This window comes from Coregonus clupeaformis, unplaced genomic scaffold (assembly GCF_020615455.1).
Source record: "Coregonus clupeaformis isolate EN_2021a unplaced genomic scaffold, ASM2061545v1 scaf0130, whole genome shotgun sequence".
Taxonomy (NCBI): domain Eukaryota; kingdom Metazoa; phylum Chordata; class Actinopteri; order Salmoniformes; family Salmonidae; genus Coregonus; species Coregonus clupeaformis.
In genome coordinates, this window is record NW_025533585.1 from 414,436 (window position 1) to 437,082 (window position 22,647).

General features: G+C 45.0%; 1 protein-coding gene across 2 annotated transcripts; it reads left to right on the plus strand.

Moving 5' to 3' along the window:
* Positions 1–6,549: 6,549 nt before the first annotated feature.
* Positions 6,550–20,764, plus strand: LOC121557731 (cannabinoid receptor 2). 2 transcript variants are annotated; one of them, XM_045213620.1, is made up of 3 exons: positions 6,550–6,702; positions 18,804–18,924; positions 19,091–20,764. In XM_045213620.1, exons 2-3 carry the CDS (start codon positions 18,837–18,839, stop codon positions 20,188–20,190), a joined length of 1,188 nt encoding a protein of 395 aa, XP_045069555.1. In that variant the 5' UTR covers positions 6,550–6,702; positions 18,804–18,836; the 3' UTR covers positions 20,191–20,764. The 2 variants fall into 2 exon arrangements, with proteins under 2 accessions (XP_045069555.1, XP_041727150.1); XM_041871216.2 differs by having other exon boundaries at positions 18,807–18,924.
* Positions 20,765–22,647: the final 1,883 nt, after the last annotated feature.

Consider the following 22,647-nt stretch of genomic DNA (forward strand, 5'->3'; position numbering starts at 1 on the left):
AGTTTGCCAATGAACATCTGAATGAGTCAGAGGAGAACTGGGTGAAAGTGGTGTGGTCAGAAGAGACCAAAATGGAGCTCTTTGGCATCAACTCAACTCGCCGTGTTTGGAGGAGGAGGAATGCTGCCTATACCCCAAGAACACCATCCCCACCGTCAAACATGGAGGTAGAAACATTATGCTTTGGAGGTGTTTTTCTGCTAAGGGGACAGGACAACTTCACCGCATCAAAGGGATGATGGACGGGGCCATGTACCGTCAAATCTTTGGTGAGAACCTCCTTCCCTCAGCCAGGGCATTGAAAATGGGTCGTGGATGGGTATTCCAGCATGACAATGACCCAAAACACACGGCCAAGGCAACAAAGGAGTGGCTGAAGAAGAAAACATTAAGGTCCTGGAGTGGCCTAGCCAGTCTCCAGACCTTAATCCCATAGAAAATCTGTGGAGGGAGCTGAAGGTTCGAGTTGCCAAATGTCAGCCTCGAAACCTTAATGACTTGGAGAAGATCTGCAAAGAGGAGTGTGACAAAATCCCTCCTGAGATGTGTGCAAACCTGGTGGCCAACTACAAGAAACGTCTGACGTCTGTGATTGCCAACAAGGGTTTTGCCACCAAGTACTAAGTCATGTTTTGTAGAGGGGTCAAATACTTATTTCCCTCATTAAAATGCAAATCAATTTATAACATTTTTGACATGCTTTTTTCTGGATTTTTTTGTTGTTATTCTGTCTCTCACTGTTCAAATAAACATACCATTAAAATTATAGACTGATCATTTCTTTGTCAGTGGGCAAACGTACAAAATCAGCTGGGGATCAAATACTTTTTTCCCTCACTGTAAGTAAGCATTTCATTGTAAGGTCTACACCTGTTGTATTCGACGCATGTGACAAATACAATTTGATTTGATTTGATCAAAAAACAATGGTACCATACTGAATAAAGGCTGCAGTACTTTAGAATCAGTGAAAAGGTTATTGTTATCAACCCCTGTGGAGTAAACACAATATTTCATTGCACTTAAGAGGCAATTTCTGCATCACTATTGGCTGCTTTATGGGTAGCCTGAGGTCACAGTCTCTGTCTTTTCTGTTCTTTAACCTTGTTTCTTCACACGTCCTGAAACACAGCTCACTCTCACAGTCTCCTCCCTAGGCACCATTTTAACTCTTAATGCGCAAATGGAATTGACAAAAGGCAGAAAGCATGAACATGTTAGTACTTCAGGGACTGAAAACAGTCTCTTTTACTGCACATTGGGGAAATGAATACATTTATAAATATATTGGAGAAATGGAAATGTGAGGTTGGAGAGAGAGGTGTTAGGAGGACATTATTTAGGACATTACAGAGCGATGGGCCGCCCTGAAATAAATAATCTCTTATGACCTTTAATCATGACCTGTACGACTTTAGAACCTGTAGAATTTGTAAACGTAAACATGGATAATAAAATGTAATGCTCTACTCCTAAATGTATAGTCTCACTCAGGTGACATAAATGTATGGCTTCCCTTTCTGTTTTACTTCATCCTTCCCCAAGCAGTATTCAGTATATTCTCATCGTAGACCAGTGTCTCTCTCTCTCTCTCACTCTCTCACTCACTCACTGACTGGTCCTGGGGAGCGGAAATAGGTGGAACTCACTGGAGCTGCTGTGGCTGATGTAGCTGAGGTCATCAGTTTGGTCTGTCTTCCTCCTACACCACAACAGAACTGACAGAAAAGCATCCACACAAGGTAAGCACATGCCTTTATTCTTGTATTATTTTAGACTATGATGAGTCCTTTCAAATCAAAATCAATTCAAAATCAAATGAAATGTTATTGGTCACATGCACATATTTAGCAGATGTTATTGCGGGTGTAGTGAAATGCTTGTGTTTCTAGCTCCAACAGTGCAGTAATATCTAACAATTCACAACAATACACACAGATCTACCTCTACGCAGACGACACCATTTTGTATACATCTGGCCCTTCATTGGACACTGTGTTAACAAACCTCCAAACGAGCTTCAATGCCATACAACACTCCTTCAGTAGCCTCCAACTGCTCTTAAACACTAGTAAAACTAAATGCATGCTTTTCAATCGAACGCTGCTGGCACCCGCCCACCCGACTAGAATCACCACTCTTGACGGGTCTGACCTAGAGTATGTGGACAACTACAAATACCTAGGTGTCTGGTTAGACTGTAAACTCTCCTTCCAGACTCACATAAAGAATCTCCAATCCAAAGTTAAATCTAGAATCGGCTTCCTATTTTGCAACAAAGCCTCCTTCACTCATGCTGCCAAACATGCCCTCGTAAAACTGACTATCCTACCGATCCTTGACTTCGCGATGTCATTTACAAAATAGCCTCCAACACTCTACTCAGCAAATTGGATGTAGTCTATCACAGTGCCATCCGTTTTGTCTCCAAAGCCCCATACGCTACCCACCACTGTGACCTGTACGCTCTTGTTGGCTGGTCCTCACTACATGTTCGTTGTCAAACCCACTGGCTCCAGGCCATCTATAAATCACTGCTAGGCAAATCCCCGCCTTATCTTAGCTCATTGGTCACCATAGCAGCACCCACCCGTAGTCTGCGCTCCAGCAGGTATATCTCACTGGTCATTCCCAAAGCCAACACCTCCTTTGGCCGCCATTCCTTCCAGTTCTCTGCTGCCAATGACTGGAACGAATTGCAAAAATCTCTGAAGCTGGAGACTCTTATCTCCCTCACTAACTTTAAGCATCAGTTGTCAGAGCACCTTACCGATCACTGCACCTGTACACAGCCCATCTGAAATTAGCCCACCCAACTACCTCATCCCTATATTGTTATTTATTTTGCTATTTTGCACCCCAGTATCTCTATTTGCACATAATCTCTTGCACATCTAGCATTCCAGTGTTAATACTATTGTAATTATTTTGCACTATAGCCTATTTATTGCCTTACCTCCATAACTTGCTACATTTGCACACACTGTATATATATTTTCTGTTGTATTTTTGACTTTATGTTTTTTACCCCATATGTAACTCTGTGTTGTTGTTTTTATCGCACTGCTTTGCTTTATCTTGGCCAGGTCGCAGTTGTAAATGAGAACTTGTTCTCAACTGGCTTACCTGGTTAAATAAAGGTGAAATAACAAAATAAAATAAAATAAAAAGATCTAAAAGTAAAATAATGGAATTAAGAAATATATAACTATTAGGATGAGCAATGTCGGAGTGGCATAGACCAAAATACAGTAGAATAGAATACAGTATATACATATGAGATGAGTAAAGTAAAAATATGTAAACATTATTAAAGTGACTAGTGTTCCATTATTAAAGTGGGCAGTGATTCCAAGTCTATGTATATAGGGCAGCAGCCTCTAAGGTGCAGGGTTACGTAACCGGGTGGAGGCTGCCTAGTGATGGCTATTTAACAGTCTGATGGCCTTGAGATAGAAGCTGTTTTTCAGTCTCTCGATCCCAGCTTTGATGCACCTGTACTGACCTCGCCTTCTGGATGATAGCGGGGTGAACAGGCAGTGGCTTGGGTGGTTGTTGTCCTTGATGATCTTTTTGGCCTTCCTGTGACATCGGGTGCTGTAGGTGTCCTGGAGGGCAGGTAGTTTGCCCCCGGTGATGCGTTGGGCAGACCGCACCACCCTCTAGAGAGCCCTGCGGTTGCGGGCGGTGCAGTTGCCGTACCAGGCGGTGATACAGCCCGACAGGATGCTCTCAATTGTGCATCTGTAAAAGTTTGTGAGGGTTTTAGGTGCCAAGACAAATGTATTCAGCCTCCTGAGGTTGAAGAGGCGCTGTTGTGCCTTCTTCACCCCACTGTCTGTGTGGGTGGACCATTTCAGATCGAACTTTAAGCTTTCCACCTTCTCCACTGTGGTCCCGTTGATGTGGATAGGGGCATGCTCCCACTGCTGTTTCCTGAAGTTCATGATCAGCTCCTTTGTTTTGTTGACGTTGAGTGAGAGGTTATTTTCCTGGCACCACACTCCCAGGGCCCTCACCTCCTCCCTGTAGGCTGTCTCGTCATTGTTGGTAATCAGGCATACTATTGTTGTGTCATCTGCAAACTTGATGATAAAGTTGGAGGCGTGTGTGGCCACGCAGTCATGGGTGAACAGGGAGTACAGGAGGGGGCTGAGCATGCACCCTTGTGGGGCCACTGTGTTGAGGATCAGCGACGTGGAGGTGTTGTTTCCTACCTTCACCACCTGGGGGCGGCCGGTCAGGAAATCCAGGACCCACTTGCACTGGGCGGGGTTCAGACCCAGGGCCCCGAGCTTAATGATGAGCTTGGAGGGTACTATGGTGTTGAGTGCTGAGCTATAGTCAATGAACAGCATTCTTACATAGGTATTCCTCTTGTCCAGATGGATAAGGGCAGTGTGCAGTGCGATGGCGATTGCATCGTCTGTGGATCTATTGGGGTGGTAAGCAAATTGAAGTGGGTCTAGGGCAGGGTTCTTCAATTCCGGTCCTGGAGGGCCGAAACACCTCTGTTTTTCATCCTCTCCTTCTAATCAGGGGCTAATTCAGACCTGGGACACCAGGTGAGTGCAATTAACTACCAGGTAGAAATAAAAAACAGAACTGTTTCGGCCCTCCAGGACCGGAATTGAAGAACCCTGGTCTAGGGTGTCAGTTAAGGTAGAAGTGATATGATCCTTCCTTTCCCAACAATACAGAGTTAAAAAGTACGAAACATTTGCTAAGTAAAAAATAATAGTAACACAATAAAATAACAATAACGAGGCTATATACAAGAAATACCGGTACACAGTCAATGTGATGGGGTACAAGGTAGTTGAGGTAAGTGAGGTGTGTGACCGTACAGTGCATTCGAAAAGTATTCAGACCCCTTCCCTTTTTCCACATTTTGTTACGTTACAGCCTTATTCTAAAATTGATTAAAAAATAAAATGTCCTCATCAATCTACACACAATACCCTATAATGACAAAGCGAAAACAGGTTTTTAGAAATACCTTATTTAGATAAGTATTTAGACCCTTTGCTATGAGACTCAAAATTGAGCTCAGGTGCATCCTGTTTTCATTGATCCTCCTTGATATGTTTCTACAACTTGATTGGAGTCCAACTGTGGTAAATTCAATTGATTGGACATGATTTGGAAAGGCACACACCGGTCTATATAAGGTCCCACAGTTGACAGTGCATGTCAGAGCAAAAACCAAGCCATGAGGTCGAAGGAATTGTCCGTAGAGCTCCGAGACAGGATTGTGTTGAGGCATAGATCTGGGGAAGGCTACCAAAAATGTTCTGCAGCATTGAAGGTCCCCAAGAACACTATCAGGCGGAAGCCACTCCTCAGTAAAAGGCACATGACAGCCTACTTGGAGTTTGCCAAAAGGCACCTAAAGGACTCTCAGACCATGAGAAACAAGATTCTCTGGTCTGATGAAACCAAGATTGAACTCTTTGGCCTGAATGCCAAGCATCACGTCTGGAGGAAACCTGGCACCATCCCTACGGTGAAGCGTGGTGGTGGCAGCATCATGCTGTGGGGAAAGATGAACAGAGCAAAGTACAGAGAGATCCTTGATAAAAACCTGCTCCAGAGCGCTCAGGACCTCAGACTGGGGCGAAGGTTCACCTTCCTACAGGACAACGACCCTAAGTACACAGCCAAGACAACACAGGAGTGGCTTCGGGACAAATCTTTCAATGTACTTGAGTGGCTCAGCCGGAACCCAGAATTGAACCCGATCAAACATCTCTAGAGAGACCTGAAAATAGCTGTGCAGCGACGCTCCCCATCCAACCTGACAGAGCTTGAGAGGATCTGCAGAAATGAATGGGAGAGACTCCCCAAATACAGGTGTGCCAAGCTTGTAGCGTCATACCGAAGAAGACTCTAGGCTCTAATCGCTGCCAAAGGTGCTTCAACAAAGTACTGAGTAAAGGGTCTGAATACTTATGGAAATGTGATATGTGATATAAAAACCTGTTTCTGCTTTGTCATTATGGGGTATTGTGTGTAGATTGATGAAAGAAAAAGTCAATGGGTCTGAATACCTTCCGAATGCTCTGTATATAGGGGTTAGATGATGCTGTCTGATTTTCAGTCTGACCAATGTGTTATTTTTTAAATAGCATTTATGAATTGGTATCTCGTTGCATGTTTTAAAGTGACTGTTTAGAACGCATCAGTCTGTGAAAGTTTTGTGCAGTGTCACAACTCTGTTGGCACAGTATGTTTCAACATTTGTGTTGACACTTATGCCAATGTCTCTGTGGGCCAGTGGAGGCTGGTGGGAGGAGCTATAGGAGTACGGGCTGGTATGGAATAAATAGAACGGAGTCAAACATGTGGTTTCCATATGTTTGATGTATATGATACCGTTCCATTTATTCCATTCCAGCCATTACAATGAGCCCAAAAGTACTTCAGGGACTGCAAACGGTCAGACATGTCTCTCTCTCTCTCTCTCTTTCTCTCACACTCTCTCTCTCTCTCTCTCTCTCTCTCTCTCTCTCTCTCTCTCTCTCTCTCTCACTATCACTCTCACTCTTACTCTCTCTCACTTTCACTCTTTCTCACTCAGTCACCGACTGGTTCTGGTGAGCGGAGTTAGGTAGAACTCAGTGACGCTGTAGCTGAGGTCATCAGTTTGGTCTATCTTCCTCCTACACCACAACAGAACTGACAGAAAAGCATCCACACAAGGTAAGCACCTGCCTTTATTCTTGTATCATTTTATACTACGATACAGTACACCCCTACAGGGCAAAAAACTTCTGAGCATCATAGAGCAAATCATTATTTGCACAATATGTTTGAAACCTGTTATGAGGGAAATGCTGAACGTGAGAGCATGATTGTTAGGGTCTGAAGCACAAAGCATGCTCTCCTTAGGATTTTGCATGTATATAGATGTTAGATGATGCTGTCTGATTTTCAGTCTATGACCCAGATCAGTCTGTGACCCTTCTTTTTTTAATAGCATTTATGAATTGGTACCTCATTGCATGTTTTACAGAGACTGTTTAGAACACATCAGTCTGTGTAAGTCTTCTTACCTTGTTGCAGTGTCACAACTCAGTTGACACAGTATGTTTCAACATTTGTGCTGACACTTAACCCAATGTCTCTGTGGTCATACTGTAAATCTAAGATATCACCCATGAGTCCTTACTCAGTAATAGGTGTTGTGTACTTTGCATGAATTAAGATATGTATGAGTGGTCAAAGTACCTTGAGGGACAGAAAAGTAGCCTACTGTGACCTGTCAATCAAAAAATATTTCAGGTCCACCCAGAGGAGAAAGGAAGCCTGAGGTGGTGTAATAAGCAGAGCATATACTCGGCTGTCATCTCCCACAAGCAGATTTAGAAATATTGTTACTCAAGTCAATAAGGGTCTCTGTGAAAAGTAATTTACTTCCTATTTCTCCAGCCCCCATATTCCAAAATATACTTTCATAAAGCAGATATTTGTGATGAAAAAATAATAATGATAATTATTCAGAACCGGATAAAATTAAAACAAAATGAAAGCAAAAAGTAGGGCACAGGTGCAATACTGAAAAAAAGTGACCTATTTGTCTTGTTATGAGTCCTATTCCTATAGACACCACAGGGCAGTAACTGGAGTTTGAGTTTTAGTGAGGTCCTTATTGAAAGTTGAAGCTCATTGACTGCATTTCTATATAATTTGAAAACGTTAAAATGCTATTTGGAGAACAGAAAAAAACAAGCAGAAATGACCCCAGCCATTATCACCTTGGCTGATGTAGGTTCATTCACCTCAGTCGATCTACAAAAAACACAAATCCAACATTTACTTAGAGCTAACTCTGCAAATAGCACTTCTGGGTGATTTAATAAGTCATAGTCAATCGATCAATAATATAAAAATATTCTTAGCAAAAGTGATTATCTTTCATTTACAATCTGTAGAAACTATCAGAATAGAAAGGTTCAGAACTTTTGTGAAACATCACAGCACAGTGGAAAAGTATATGGCAGCTAGAAATCAAAACTGGATAGTCTTTAGAGATAGATGGGAGGGGTTGAGGGTAGCTGAAGGCTGGGACTAAAAACAAACAAAAGATAACTCACGTAAAATATACTGTCTGTGAAATGTATGTAGTATGTGCATTCGGAAAGTATTCAGACCCTTTGACTTTTTTTTAACGTTACAGCCTTATTCTAAAATTGATAAAATCATTTTTTTCCCCTCAACAGTCTACACACAATACCCATAATGACAAAGGAAAAACATGTTTTTAGAATTTTTTGCAAATGTATAAACCCCCCGGAAATATTACCTTTACATAAGTATTCAGACCTTTTACTCAGTACTTTGTTGAAGCACCTTGGCAGAGATTACAGCCTCAAGTCTTCTTGGGTATGACACTACAAGCTTAGCACATGTAGTCTATCGCGTCGATGCTGGTACTTATTGCTGTCAAACAAAGAGTCCGCTTAGGCTGCACTTTGATTACAAGTTTTATTTATATCACAAGATGTCAGCATAAGTTACAGACCCTGCAGGGCTGGAGAAACAGTGTCCCAAAATAATCTGTCTGTTTCTAACCCCCTCTTTGTCTAGCCCATACTTATAAACAATGCAAAAATATGGGTTGCTCCCTCTGCTGTCCAATCACCTGTCTCCCCTGGGGCATCACCCTACAAATGGTTATATTTGAACTAAGATAAACATCCCCTCTTTGTTCCTCTAGAATAGTCATAATCTTAATACACTACACACACCTGTATTTGTGGAGTTTCTCCCATTCTTCTCTACAGATCCTCTCAAGCTCTGTCAGGTTGGATGGGCAGCATCGCTGCACAGCTATTTTCAGGTCTCCCTAGAGATGTTTAATCGGGTTCATGTCCGGGCTCTGGCTGGGCCACTCAATGATATTCAGAGACTTGTCCCAAAGCCACTCCTGCGTTGTCTTGGCTGTGTGCTTAGGGTCGTTGTCCTGTTGGAAGGTGAACCTTCGCCCCAGTCTGAGGTCCTGAGCACTCCGGAGCAGGTTTTCATCAAGGATCTCTCTGTACTTTGCTCCGTTCATCAAGTCTCCCAGTCCCTGCCGCTGAAAAACATCCCCATAGCATGATGCTGCCACCACCATGCTTCACCGTAGGGATGGTGCCAGGTTTCCTCCAGATGTGATGCTTGGCATTCAGGCCAAAGAGTTCAATCTTGGTTTCATCAGACCAGAGAATCTTGTTTCTCATGGTCTGAGGGTCTTCAGGTGCCTTTTGGCAAACTCCAAGCGGGCTGCCATGTGCCTTTTACTGAGGAGTGTCTTCTGTCTGGCCACCCATAAAGGACTGATTGGTGGAGTGCTGCAGAGATGGTTGTCCTTCCGGAAGGTTCTCCCATCTCCACAGAGGAACTCTGGAGCTATGTCAGAGTGACCATCGGGTTCTTGGTCACCTCCCTGACCAAGGCCCTTCTCCCCTGATGGCTCAGTTTGGCTGGGGAGCCAGCTCTAGGAATAGTCTTGGTGGTTCCAAACTTCTTCCATAAAATAATGATGGAGGCCACTGTGTTCTTGGGGACCTTCAATGCTGCAGAAATGTTTTGGTACCCTTCTCCAGATCTGTGCCTCGACACAATCCTGTCTCAGAACTCTATGGACAATTCCTTCGACCTCATGGCTTGGTTTTTGCTCTGACATGCACTGTATAAGCTGGAAGTGGAAGCCTAAGTATTGTTGTCCATTCGTTTACTCCAATTAGGGGAGGGGTGGTAGGGTTAGGGGAAAATAATAAAGAAGGAAACAATATTTAAAATAATATATATACTGTATATATTTACAAATATATATATATATGGGGGATTGGAAATGATTCAGACAATTACATTGATAGAAGCCACAATTTATCTGCAATATTAAAGCTGACCTACCCCCTAAAAAAATTAAATAAATAAAATAAAACACATAGCCTATTAGCTATGCAATTGTACTGTTATACCCCTTAAAGGGGGGAAATATGAGAAATGATTCACACTGACACATATCATCAGCGATGAAACAAAAAGGTATTACATGTTTAGAACTGTATTGTTTGCATTTTGATTGCATTTTAATGTAGGCCTATGAGGAAAGATAGGCCATGTGGAGATGTTCATATTGAAACATCTGGTTTTCTTAAGTTCCTAACTTGTTTGAGAAGATTAGTAAAGCTTTTCTCAGGGGACCCCACATGGGGCCCCGACCCCACGTTTGGGAACCACCATACTAACCGCTCTCTCTGCTTGCTTCTGCTCTCTCTCCGTCTCCGGCTCCGGTTGAGGTTGAGGTTTAACGTTAGCTTCTTACTTCATCCTTATAGCTGGCTAAGTAATACTAACCAGAGCCATTCAACGTTACTGCAATAGAAGTCTCTGCCGGCAGATAGCCACCTGACTGACACACTACATGACCAAAAGTATGTGGACACCTGCTTGTCGAACATCTCATTCCAAAATCATAATTATTGCTGCCTTTCGCAGGTCGGAGTGCGGATTGCACATTTTGGTCACAAACAAAAAAGGAAAATGGCAATGGGAAAATCTTGAATTGCATCACCATCTAACCCTGCACCTATACACTATCCCCCAAAACCCACCACCCTATACCACTGCTTTGTCCCTAAATGATCGTACACCATTGACCTGGGAGGATGGAACCCCTTCTCTCAAAACTTTCTGTAGATCTTCTGCACTAAAATCTTTCACCCAAATATTGATCTGCTCCTGCAACTACTACATCTATCTTCATCAGCGCAGTGCAGTTGATCACAATGGCTAGGGGCGCAACTTTGGTTTTAGAAGTGGGGGTGACATATATACAGTACCAGTCAAATATTTGGACACACCTACTAATTTCTTTATTTTTACTATTTTCTACATTGTAGAATAATAGTGAAGACATCAAAACTTTAACTCATAAAATAACTCATATGGAATCATGTTGTAACCAAAAATGTGTTAAACAAATCAAAATATATGTTATATTTGAGATTCTTCAAAGTAGCCACCCTTTGCCTAGATGACAGCTTTGCACACACTTGTCATTCTCTCAACCAGCTTCATGAGGTAGTCACCTGGAACGCATTTCAATTAACAGGTGTGCCATGTTAAAAGTTAATTTGTGGAATTTATTTCCTTCTTAATGCGTTTGAGCCAATCAGTTGTGATGTGACAAGGTAGGGGTGGTATACAGAAGATAGCCTTATTTGGTAAAAGACCAAGTCCATATTATGGCAAGAACAGCTCAAATAAGCAAAGAGAATTGAAAGTCCATCATTACTTTAAGACATGAAGGTCAGTCAATACGGAAAATGTCAAGAACTTTGAAAGTTTCTTCAAGTGCAGTCGCAAAAAACATAAAGCGCTATGATGAGACTGGCTCTCATGAGGACCGCCACAGGAAAGGAAGACCCAGAGTTACCTCTGCTGCAGAGAATAAGTTCATTAGAATTAACTGCACCTCAGATTGCAGCCCAGATAAATGCTTCACAGAGTTCAAGTAACAGACACATCTCAACATCAACTGTTCAGAGGAGACTGCGTGAATCAGGCCTTCATGGTCGAATTGCTGCAAAGAAACTACTAAAGGACGCCAATAACAAGAAGAGACTTGCTTGGGCCAAGAAACACGAACAATGGACATTAGACCGGTGGAAATTTGGTCTGATGAGTCCAAATGGGAGATTTTTGGTTCCAACCGCTGTGTCTTTGTGAGACACAGAGTAGGTGAACGAATGATCTCCGCATGTGTGGTCCCACCGTGAAGAGTGGAGGAGGAGGTGTGATGGTGTGGGGGTGCTTTGCTGGTGACACTGTCAGTGATTTATTTAGAATTCAAGGCACACTTAACCAGCATGGCTACCACAGCATTCTGCAGCGATACGCCATCCCATCTGGTTTGCGCTTAGTGGGACCATCATTTGTTTTTCAACAGGACAATGACCCAAAACACACCTCCAGGCTGTGTAAGGGCTATTTGACCAAGATGAGTGATGGAGTGCTGCATCTGTTGACCTGGTCTCCACAATCACCCGACCTCAACCCAATTGAGATGGTTTGGGATGAGTTGGACCGCAGTGTGAAGGAAAAGCAGCCAACATGTGCTCAGCATATGTGGGAACTCCTTCAAGACTGTTGGAAAAGCATTACAGGTGAAGCTGTCATCAAGGCAAACGGTGGCTACTTTGAAGAATCTAAAATATAACATATATTTTGATTTATTTAACACTGTTTTGGTTACTACATGATTCCATATATGTTATTTCATAGTGTTGATGTCTTCACTATTATTCTACAATGTAGAAAATAGTAAAAATAAAGAAAAACCCTAGAATGAGTAGGTGTGTCCAAACTTTTGACTGGTACTGCATATATATACTTTTGTTGTTTTTTGTTGTGGGGTTGCAAATTGACTAGTTGATGAGAGTGTAGGCTATAGTATATGGAGACCAATAATTTATTTTATCCCTTCAGTTGTTCATCCTTATTTTAATATCCTTGAAATTGACTATCCTGGTTGGTTCAATGCAATAATACTGGGCTATCTATCTTATTCAAACATGCTATTTTGCCGTTTTGATTGAAAATGCCCCTTCGTGTTGTTAGTTTGTTTAAATAGCCTAATAGTTCATGTTTCAACTTCTTATGTAAAAGAAACAGTGCACCGTGGAATCCTGGTCCTCATTTATGGTTGGGTACCCATTGCTATGGACATTTCATCCATTAACTTGATCTAATCTCCACACATCAGTTTATCTCACACTTTTCACTATAACCGTTTAATATAGGTGCATTAACACAGTTTTTTGTTGTTGTTTTTTTTACTAATGACTTGTCATTTTTCAGAATGCTTCCTCTTAATTCCAAAAGGGGGCAGACTTCATCCTGCCAACTATTGAGTACCACGGTATAAAACCTGGAAATGGTTCCAATCGTTTTTTCACCATTCATTATTCCATCTGAGATTTTAGAACTACTTCATATAAGGTCTCTGTTTCATGTAGGCTTACTCTGGTGTGACATTTTGATAACTGCGCAAATCTCTCTTGGAAGAGGTAAGTTTCATAAATAATTAGCATAGCACATTTTTTTGGAGTAAATTGAGGCGAATATATTGATAAAACTCACCTTGTCTGAGAGAGAATTATGCCCCTTATGAAAAAAGAATGCAGTCAGAGTGCAATATAACTGCAGTACAGTAAGACTGCAGTTAGAATGCAGTATAACTGCAGTATGCAGCAAATACTGCAACCAAAATAACACCGTTTTCTTTACTGCAGTAATTTTGCAGTGTAACTGCAGTTAGAGTGCAGTAAAACTGCAGTTCAACTGCAGTACACTGCAGTTATTCTGCAATTACTGCGTCCAAAATACCACAGTCGACTGCAGTTACTGCACATTTACTGCAGTTTCAAAACTGCAATCTTTTTTGTAAGGGGTGGCTATCATAACGTCACGCCAAGGTCAGCCTCCACCAAACACACAATTAATTAGATTTATTTGTCAAATTCACAATGTGAAAAATGAATGGAGGAGAAACCATTGGAACCATTTCTGTGTTTTTATGGGTATTATGACTTGTCCACTGTGCCGGACTATAGCAGCCTGGTCTACACCATTGTCACGGTCGTCTATGTCGTCCAAGTATGACCAAGGCGCAACGTGTCCAAGAAACATGACTTTATTTAGCAAAGTAACCAAAATCCAAAACAAAAGACGACTCAATGAAGTCCACGGTACACAGACCGAAAAAGGAACAAAAACCCACAAACACCAGGTGAAAACACACAGTTTAAATATGGCTCCCAATCAGAGATAACGAGCCGACAGCTGACACTCGTTACCTCCGATTGGGAGTCACATGACTAATAAACCAGAAAGACAACCCCCTAGACACCCCAACCAAACAGCACACAACAAAACGAACACACCCATACCCAACCTAACCCACACAACACCCAACAATACAAACACACCCTGGTTCAAAAACAACGTCCCGGAACCAGAGCGTGACAGTACCCCCCCCTAAAGGTGCGAACCCCGGGCGCACCAACAAAAGACTAGGGGAGGGTCTGGGTGGGCGTCTGTCCACGGTGGCGGCTCTGGCCCTGGTCGTGATCCCCACCCTACCATAGTCACAACCTGCTTACGTAACCTCCTCCACATGACCACCCCCCAACTAAACCCCACAGGATTAAGGGGGCAGCACCGGACTAAGAGGCAGCACCGGACTCAGGGGCAGCACCGGACTCAGGGGCAGCACCGGGCTAGGGGCAGCACCGGACTAAGGGGCAGCACCGGGCTAAGGGGGCAGCACCGGACTAAGGGGCAGCACCGGGCTAAGGGGCAGCACCGGACTAAGGGGCAGCTCCGGACTGAATGGCGGATCCTGGCTGGCTGGCTCTGGCGGATCCTGGCTGGCTGGCGGATCCTGGCTGGACGGCTCTGGCGGATCCTGGCTGGACGGCTCTGGCGGATCCTGGCTGGACGGCTCTGGTGGATCCTGGCTGGACGGCTCTGGCGGATCCTGGCTGGACGGCTCTGGCGGATCTGGCTGCTCATGGCTGGCTGACGGATCTGGCTGCTCATGGCTGGCTGAAGGATCTGGCTGCTCATGGCTGGCTGACGGATCTGGCTGCTCATGGCTGGCTGACGGATCTGGCTGCTCATGGCTGGCTGACGGATCTGGCTGCTCATGGCTGGCTGACGGATCTGGCTGCTCATGGCTGGCTGACGGATCTGGCTGCTCATGGCTGGCTGACGGATCTGGCTGCTCATGGCTGGCTGACGGATCTGGCTGCTCATGGCTGGCTGACGGATCTGGCTGCTCATGGCTGGCGGAAGGCTCTGGCTGATCCTGTCTGGTGGACGGCTCTGGCTGATCCTGTCTGGCGGAAGGTTCTGACTGATCCTGTCTGGCGGAAGGCTCTGGCTGATCCTGTCTGGCGGAAGGCTCTGGCTGATCCTGTCTGGCGGAAGGCTCTGGCTGATCCTGTCTGGCGGAAGGCTCTGGCTGATCCTGTCTGGCGGAAGGCTCTGGCTGCTCCTGTCTGGCGGAAGGCTCTGGCTGCTCCTGTCTGGCGAAAGGCTCTAGCGGCTCCTGTCTGGCGGAAGGCTCTAGCGGCTCCCGGTCTGGCGGACGGCTCTGAAGGCTCATGGCAGACGGGCGGCTTTGCAGGCTCAGTACAGACGGGCGGCTTATGCAACGCTTGGCAGACGGGCAGTTCAGGCGCCATAGGGCAGACGGGCAGTTCAAGCGCCGTTGGGCAGACGGGGCAGTTCAAGCGCCGTTGGGCAGACGGGCAGTTCAGGCGCCGTTGGGCAGACGGGCAGTTCAGGCGCCGTAGGGCAGACGGCAGACTCTGGCCGGCTGAGACGCACTGTAGGCCTGATGCGTGGTGCCGGAACTGGAGGTACCGGGCTGAGGACACGCATCTCAGGGCTAGTGCGGGAAGCAGGAACAGGGCATGCTTGGCCCTGGGGACGCACCGTAGGCCTGATGCGTGGTGCCGGAACTGGAGGTACCGGGCTGAGGACACGCATCTCAGGGCTAGTGCGGGGAGCAGGAACAGGGCATGCTTGGCCCTGGGGACGCACCGTAGGCCTGATGCGTGGTGCCGGAACTGGAGGTACCGGGCTGAGGACACGCATCTCAGGGCTAGTGCGGGAAGCAGGAACAGGACGCACAGGACTCGGGAACACACAGGAGGCTTAGTGCGTGGTGTAGGCACTGGTGGTACTGGACTGGAGACAGGAGGTGGCGCCGGAAATACCGGACCGTGCAGGCGTACTGGCTCCCTTGAGCACCGAGCCTGACCAACCTTACCTGGTTGTATGCTCCCCGTCGCCTGACCAGTACAGGGAGGTGGAATAACCCGCACCCGGGCTATGTAGGCGAACCGGGGACACCATGCGTAAGGCTGGTGCCATGTAAGCCGGCCCGAGGAGACGCACTGGTGACCGGATGCGTGGGGCCGGCTTCATGACATCCGGCTCAACGCTCAAACTAGCCCGGCCGATACGTGGAGCTGGAATGTACCGAACCGGGCTATGCACGCGTACAGGAGACACCATGCGCTCTACTGCGTAACACGGTGTCTGCCCGTACTCTCGCTCTCCACGGTAAGTACAGGGAGTAGGCGCAGGTCTCCTACCTGACTTCGCCACACTCCCTTCTAGCCCCCCAAGAAATTTTTGGGTAGTACTCTCGGGCTTCCAGCCTTGCCTCCGTGCTGCCTCCTCATATCGCCGCCTCTCGGCTTTAGCTGCCTCCAGCTCTTCACGAGGACGGCGATATTCTCCCGGTTGATCCCAAGGCCCCTCACCATCCAGAATCTCCTCCCATGTCCATGAATCCTTTATGGGAGTCCATAAATCCTGTGTAGGTAGGTCCTGTTGCCGCTTGACACGCTGCTTGGTCTTTTTGTGGTGGGTTTTCTGTCACGGTCGTCTATGTCGTCCAAGTATGACCAAGGCGCAACGTGTCCAAGAAACATGACTTTATTTAGCAAAGTAACCAAAATCCAAAACAAAAGACGACTCAATGAAGTCCACGGTACACAGACCGAAAAAGGAACAAAAACCCACAAACACCAGGTGAAAACACACAGTTTAAATATGGCTCCCAATCAGAGATAACGAGCCGACAGCTGACACTCGTTACCTCCGATTGGGAGTCACATGACTAATAAACCAGAAAGACAACCCCCTAGACACCCCAACCAAACAGCACACAACAAAACGAACACACCCATACCCAACCTAACCCACACAACACCCAACAATACAAACACACCCTGGTTCAAAAACAACGTCCCGGAACCAGAGCGTGACAACCATAATTGGTTTACCTCTCCTCATCTGTAAAAAGTAGTGACAGTGATTGAATACACACAAGACACAATAGTCTATCAAACTACCGGTACACCGGATATTTGAGATTTCTTTGTTGTATTTTATCATCTGGTTTGCCTTACCTGACAAGCGGACACTCGTTCTATTAGAATGCTTTCATTTCTGTGACACTGTTTTCGGAAGTCATCAGCTATTTCCTTTCAAACAGCTGATTTGGAAAGTCAAATCAGAAATTAGTAAAGTAAACTAAACCTGTGTGATATTTGTCCCCCCCAAGTTTTCTGAGCCAAAACATTTCTGATTATTATTATTTATTGGATATAAAATACTAGGAAATCACTAGGAAATCAGCTCAAAGTTATTTTAATTTTGGAAATATGTTCCTAAGTATTCCCATGCATATATTGAGAGACATACACTGAGTGTACAATACATTAGGAACACCTTCCTAATATTGAGTTGCACCCCCTTTTGCCCTCAGAACAGCCTCAATTCGTCGGGGCATGGACTCTACAAGGTGTCAAAAGCGTTCCACAGGGATGCTGGCCCATGTTGACTCCAATGCTTCCCACAGTGTGTCAAGTTGGCTGGATGTCCTTTGGGGGGCCATTCTTGATACACACAGAAAACTGTTGAGCGTGAAAAACCCAGCAGTGTTGCAATTCTTGACACACTCAAACCGGTGCGCCTAGTACCTACTACCATACCCATTTCAAAAGAACTGAAATATTTTGTCTTGCCCATTCACCCTCTGAATGTCACTCAGTCTAACTCATGGAAAGAGCAGGGGTTCCTAGTGTTTTGTATACTCAGTGTATGTGATCGTATCCCAATGTAATCAAGGTTTGAAATTATTATATTTGTGTCAAATTTGCAGTGTACAAATTATTTATAATTATGTTTCGGCCCCCCGACCATCCGCTCAAGAAGAAAATTGGCCCACGGCTTAATGTAATTGGGGACCCTTGCTATAGCGCATAGAGAGGATGAGGATATGCCTTCCATGCTCAGTCTGACTGTACTAGACCTTAATGACCGTGGTCTGGTGAGGCCCAACTCAACACTGTCTTTCTAGCCTAATGTACTTCCATCAACAGCTGGTAATGCACGGCTCTTTCTACCAAGCCCCCTCATGTGGTTTACTATGACTCACATCGTTGTCTCCTTTAATGATAAAAAGTGTATATTTTTTATTTCTCAGGGAGTCACCACCCTATTCATTCACTTCAAGTGAGAGCCTCAAGGTCAAAATGAGAGATATCTAGAGGTAGCTTTATGTCTATTGATGATATGTTTGTTTTAACCGTGCCTCTTGCGGTGGGCTTGAAGGGATAGATTTTTCTCTGCTGTAAATAGACAGAGTATTGTTTTGAGGTGATAAAATAGGTCCCCGTGTTTAAATGGTTATGTTTCCACAGAATGTCTGAAGCTTGTTTTTGGTGGATTTTATTTTCTGCTAATAGGAATATATTTGAACACAGGGACATGTTTCATCACCTCAAAACAATACTCTATCTATTTACAGCAGAGAGAAAAAATATAAAAGATAATAAAAAATAGGACAGTAATTGGTTTTGAATTAACACATTCACAAGCCAATTATTAGCACATTTTCACCATGAAGAGACCCTGCAAGGATTCAGGAAGGAGGCAATTAGGAGGCAACTTCTTCTCACAACGCATTGGAGGAAAGGGTCAGAGGTTCCTCCCCTTGGACCTTCTCCTCCGATGCATTTTGAGAAGGAAGCGAGGAACGTGAATGTGAAAAGTCAAGGAAGTACAGTTTGAGATGCACCATTCAGGAAGTTCTGTTTAAACTGAGATAATGTCTCCATCCAGTGGTCACATTTGATACTGTTTGATGACTTCTGACCCATCTGAATTTCTCTGGGTACATACAGTATGAGAACAATGTTCATACATTTCCCCTCTGCACCTCTAAGTAGATCTCAGAGCTAACCCCTGACCTATAAGAGATGGATGGATGGAAGGAGCCTGTAAGGTCCTCTGTAGGGGCCATGATGTCCAAAGACAATGGCAGCACCACCACAACATCACCTCTGGGTATGTATATTAGAATATTATGTCTCATCATATTTTAAATAGAATAACTTTGTAATAGAGACACATTAAATATTATGATGATGATGATTGGTAATGTGAGTTCACATTGGCTGCCATGCAACATAAGCCAATCACTGATGTCTGAATTGTATTCCTGTGTCAACAGTCAACCAGTCCTGTGAGGAGCTGAAGCGCTATATGGTCCTGATCGAGGTGGAGAAGAGAGCCATCGGCTCCATCTGTTTCCTGGCCGGACCCTTCACTTTCCTGGAGAATGTGTTGGTCCTGGGTGTGATCGCCGCCACCGCCACCCTGCGCCAGCGCCCCTCCTACCTCTTCATCGGCAGCCTGGCCCTGGCCGACGTCTTTGCCAGCTGCTTCTTCACCGCAAGCTTCCTGGACTTCCACCTGTTCCACCGCTGTGACGGCCCCATCGCCTACCTCTTCAAGCTGGGTGGGGTGACGATGGCTTTCACCGGCTCGGTGGGTAGTCTTCTGCTGACTGCTCTAGACCGCTATCTGTGTATACATCAGGCGTCGAGGTATAAAGTGGTGTTGACGCGCCGCAGGGCCCTGTTGGCTCTCCTGGCCCTGTGGAGCGCCACCATCCTCATCTCTTTCCTCCCTCTGATGGGCTGGAGGTGCCCCACAGGGCTCAGCCCGCCCTGCTCGCTCCTCTTCCCATACATCGACCACCGCTACCTGGCCTGCTGGGTCGTCTTCATCCTGGTGCTGCTGTCACTCATCCTGGGCGCCTACGCCCTGATCCTGTGGAGGGCCAATCGGCATGAGGCCTCCATGACGGGCCTCCAGGGGGCGCCTACCGGTGGTCAGGCCCGCATGCGGATGGACATCCGGTTGGCACGTACCCTGGGCCTGATTCTGCTCATCATGGTGGGCTGCTGGCTGCCAACCCTCTCCTTCATGCTGGCAGACGTCTCGGTGCAGCTCACACACGCCCAGCAGAGGGCCTTTGCTTTCTGCAGCACCATGTGCCTGGTCAACTCAGCCGTCAACCCACTGCTGTATGCCCTGCGCTGCCGGGAGCTGAGGGTGGCATTGATGCGGCTATTGGGAGGCCTGAGTGAGAGGCTGGGGTGCTGCCAGAGGCACGTAGGGGGAGATACAACCTCTGCACTTCCCTTAAGCAAGGGCAACAGCTGTAGCGCACACTCCGAGGGTGAGGCGCCCAGACTCACTAGCTGCCTACAGAACACAGTCTCAGAAATGGTGGACAAGCAGCAGCTGGATATTACTGGGAAATAAGAAGGGAGGAGAGGCTTACTGTATATCAGGGTTATAGCAGTGGAGTGTTGTGAACTTGTGTTTATTCTGTTGTGTTCATAGCGATAAGGAGGTAATGTCTCTCAAATGAACTGGGATAACAGGGACCAAAACAAAGATATCGACCATGTTAGCATAAATTGGGTTGACCCACCTACGAGCCAAGTCACTCAGAGATAATATTATTTCATAATTTGTCCAAGGGACATGATAGATTTTTTTTATTTTTACAAACCAGTAGAAATTAGGGGAATTATCCCAAATTAACACCTTTGGGAAAACAACAGCAAGGTTGGTGTTGGCAGTGTAAAGGTAGATAGCTATGTGTATCCTATGCTTGTTTTCGCTTGAGTGTTTGTCCTTTAGCGTCCAGAAGAGGATCCTGTCGGGTTCCCATCTGCACATAAATATCTGTCCTGAACAGAGGCCCTGTGGATTGTAAACAATGTCCTCCACATGTGACTGCAAGCAGTGTCGAGATCAGGGGCGTAGGCAAGGATGGGGTGGGTCCACTCAGAAAAAAAAGTGGTCCACTCAGATTTTGTATTATTTATAAAAAAAAAAAAATGTATGCTCTTTACTTGTCAGTGTTCCAAATGGGACATTATTTGTCTTTTTACCTAAATATGCAAACACTATCAGAATTCATAGCAAGCAATGCACTAGGTTAGTCAGATTTGATTAAATATAATGGAACAGATTACCTGGAATGACATAACTTCACTTCACACCCCCAATGAGCCACGAATATGACTGCATTGAGGCATATGTCACTGTGCTTCTATGGCTATATGCACCATGCCACTGCCTATTTCATTTGTTCATTTAGCAAACAAGACAGCTCAAATCCAATGCCTTTATCACAGTCAACACATCTATATTTTAGCTGTAATTAGCATTAAAAATGCTACATTTTCTCTCAGCTTCATGGCAAAATGTGTAGAATAGCAGGAAATGTGCTTTAAAACAGCAACATTTTCTCTCAGCAACATGGCAAAATGTGTAGAATAGCATGAGATTAGCTATAAACTGCACATTTGTCTCTGTTCCATGGCAACATTTCTGCAGGCCCACCCACAAATTTCGGCCTACGCCACTGGTCGAGAGAAGTGGGGCACAGGTCAGAAAGATAGAGAGTCACCCAACACAGAGACAAGAACACTATTTTCTATAGAACAATACAAATGGCAACTATAGTTCACAAGTCATTTTAGTAGATCGATCACAAAACAATCAAACACAAAGGTAGATGTTTTGTCTTGTAGATAGTCTAAGTCAAATCAAATCAAAATAACATTTTATTTGTCACATGCTTCTTAAACAACAGGTGTACACTAACAGTGAAATGCTTAATTGCGGGTCCTTTTCCAACAATGCAGAGTTAAAGATAAAACATAGAAATAGTGGTATGAGGAATAAATGCACAGTGAATAACGAATAACAATAACGAGTTACAATAACATGGCTATATACAGGAAGTACCAGTACCGAGTCGATGTGCAGGGGTACTAGTCTAAGCTCTAAGCCATTAAAAGTAATGCCAGGCTGTATACACATGAAAGAAAAAAAATATATATCCCTTAATTAGTGTTAAGTTGCGTCAATTCAAATCTGGTATTGGGAACAAAAGAGGTCAATACACGTCTTCTAAAATAAAATAGACTTCAATGGTAAATATGATGTTCGTATATACGGGTCCACTGAAATTCCACGCAGGGCAGACAGAGAACTGATCCATTGTTCTAAGTTCTTCCCTAAATACTCTGACAGAGATAGTTCCCGCTCCCTGCTGGCCTATCAGAGTAGAGACTGAGCGTGGTTTAGACTTACTCAGCCTATCGTTGGCGCACAGGCTGGTCCCAGCCCCTTGGTGCTTCACTGTTGCCAGGTGTTGGTTGTTTTGCAACTTGTCCAGAAAGTCAGCCCCCATAGACACAGTTCCCCGGTACTTTCCCACCCTAACTATACTCTTTGTACCTACGTCCTTGGATGGTTCACAAAGAGGCAGTGTTCGTGTATGTGAGACACAAGTTCTTATCTCCCCCTACTCCCTAACAGCTCCTCACATTAATCACAGCTTGTTAGGTTAAACAATTTATATCAGTACAGTACAAACCTTTTATTTTTAATCATTAATGCATTCTTTCTAAGCTAGGCATCACATCTAGTTATAAGAAAATAATTTCCCACATTAGTCAATTGATTTCTTCTCTTCAGCTCCCAGTCTCCTGTTAAAGTGACAAACTGCACTGCTGCTAAGACAATTTGGTGTCTCCTCTGCAGCCTTTGAAAGAAAGTGTTGTGTGTTTATAGTCCCCCCTCCCTACCAGATAAAATCAAGAGGACAATCCTTCTGAACACAGATGACAGTCTGGAGACAGGGAGTCTGCCATTTCAGGTCAGAGAACAGTGGGGAAAAAAGACAGACAGCATGGTTTC

Excerpts from the sequence above, each read along its gene's own strand:
- LOC121557731 (XM_045213620.1), top strand. The coding sequence starts at position 18,837 with ATGGATGGATGGAAGGAGCCTGTAAGGTCCTCTGTAGGGGCCATGATG. Across the intron at positions 18,925-19,090 it reads CACCACAACATCACCTCTGG|TCAACCAGTCCTGTGAGGAG; the intron begins GTATGTATATTA and ends CTGTGTCAACAG.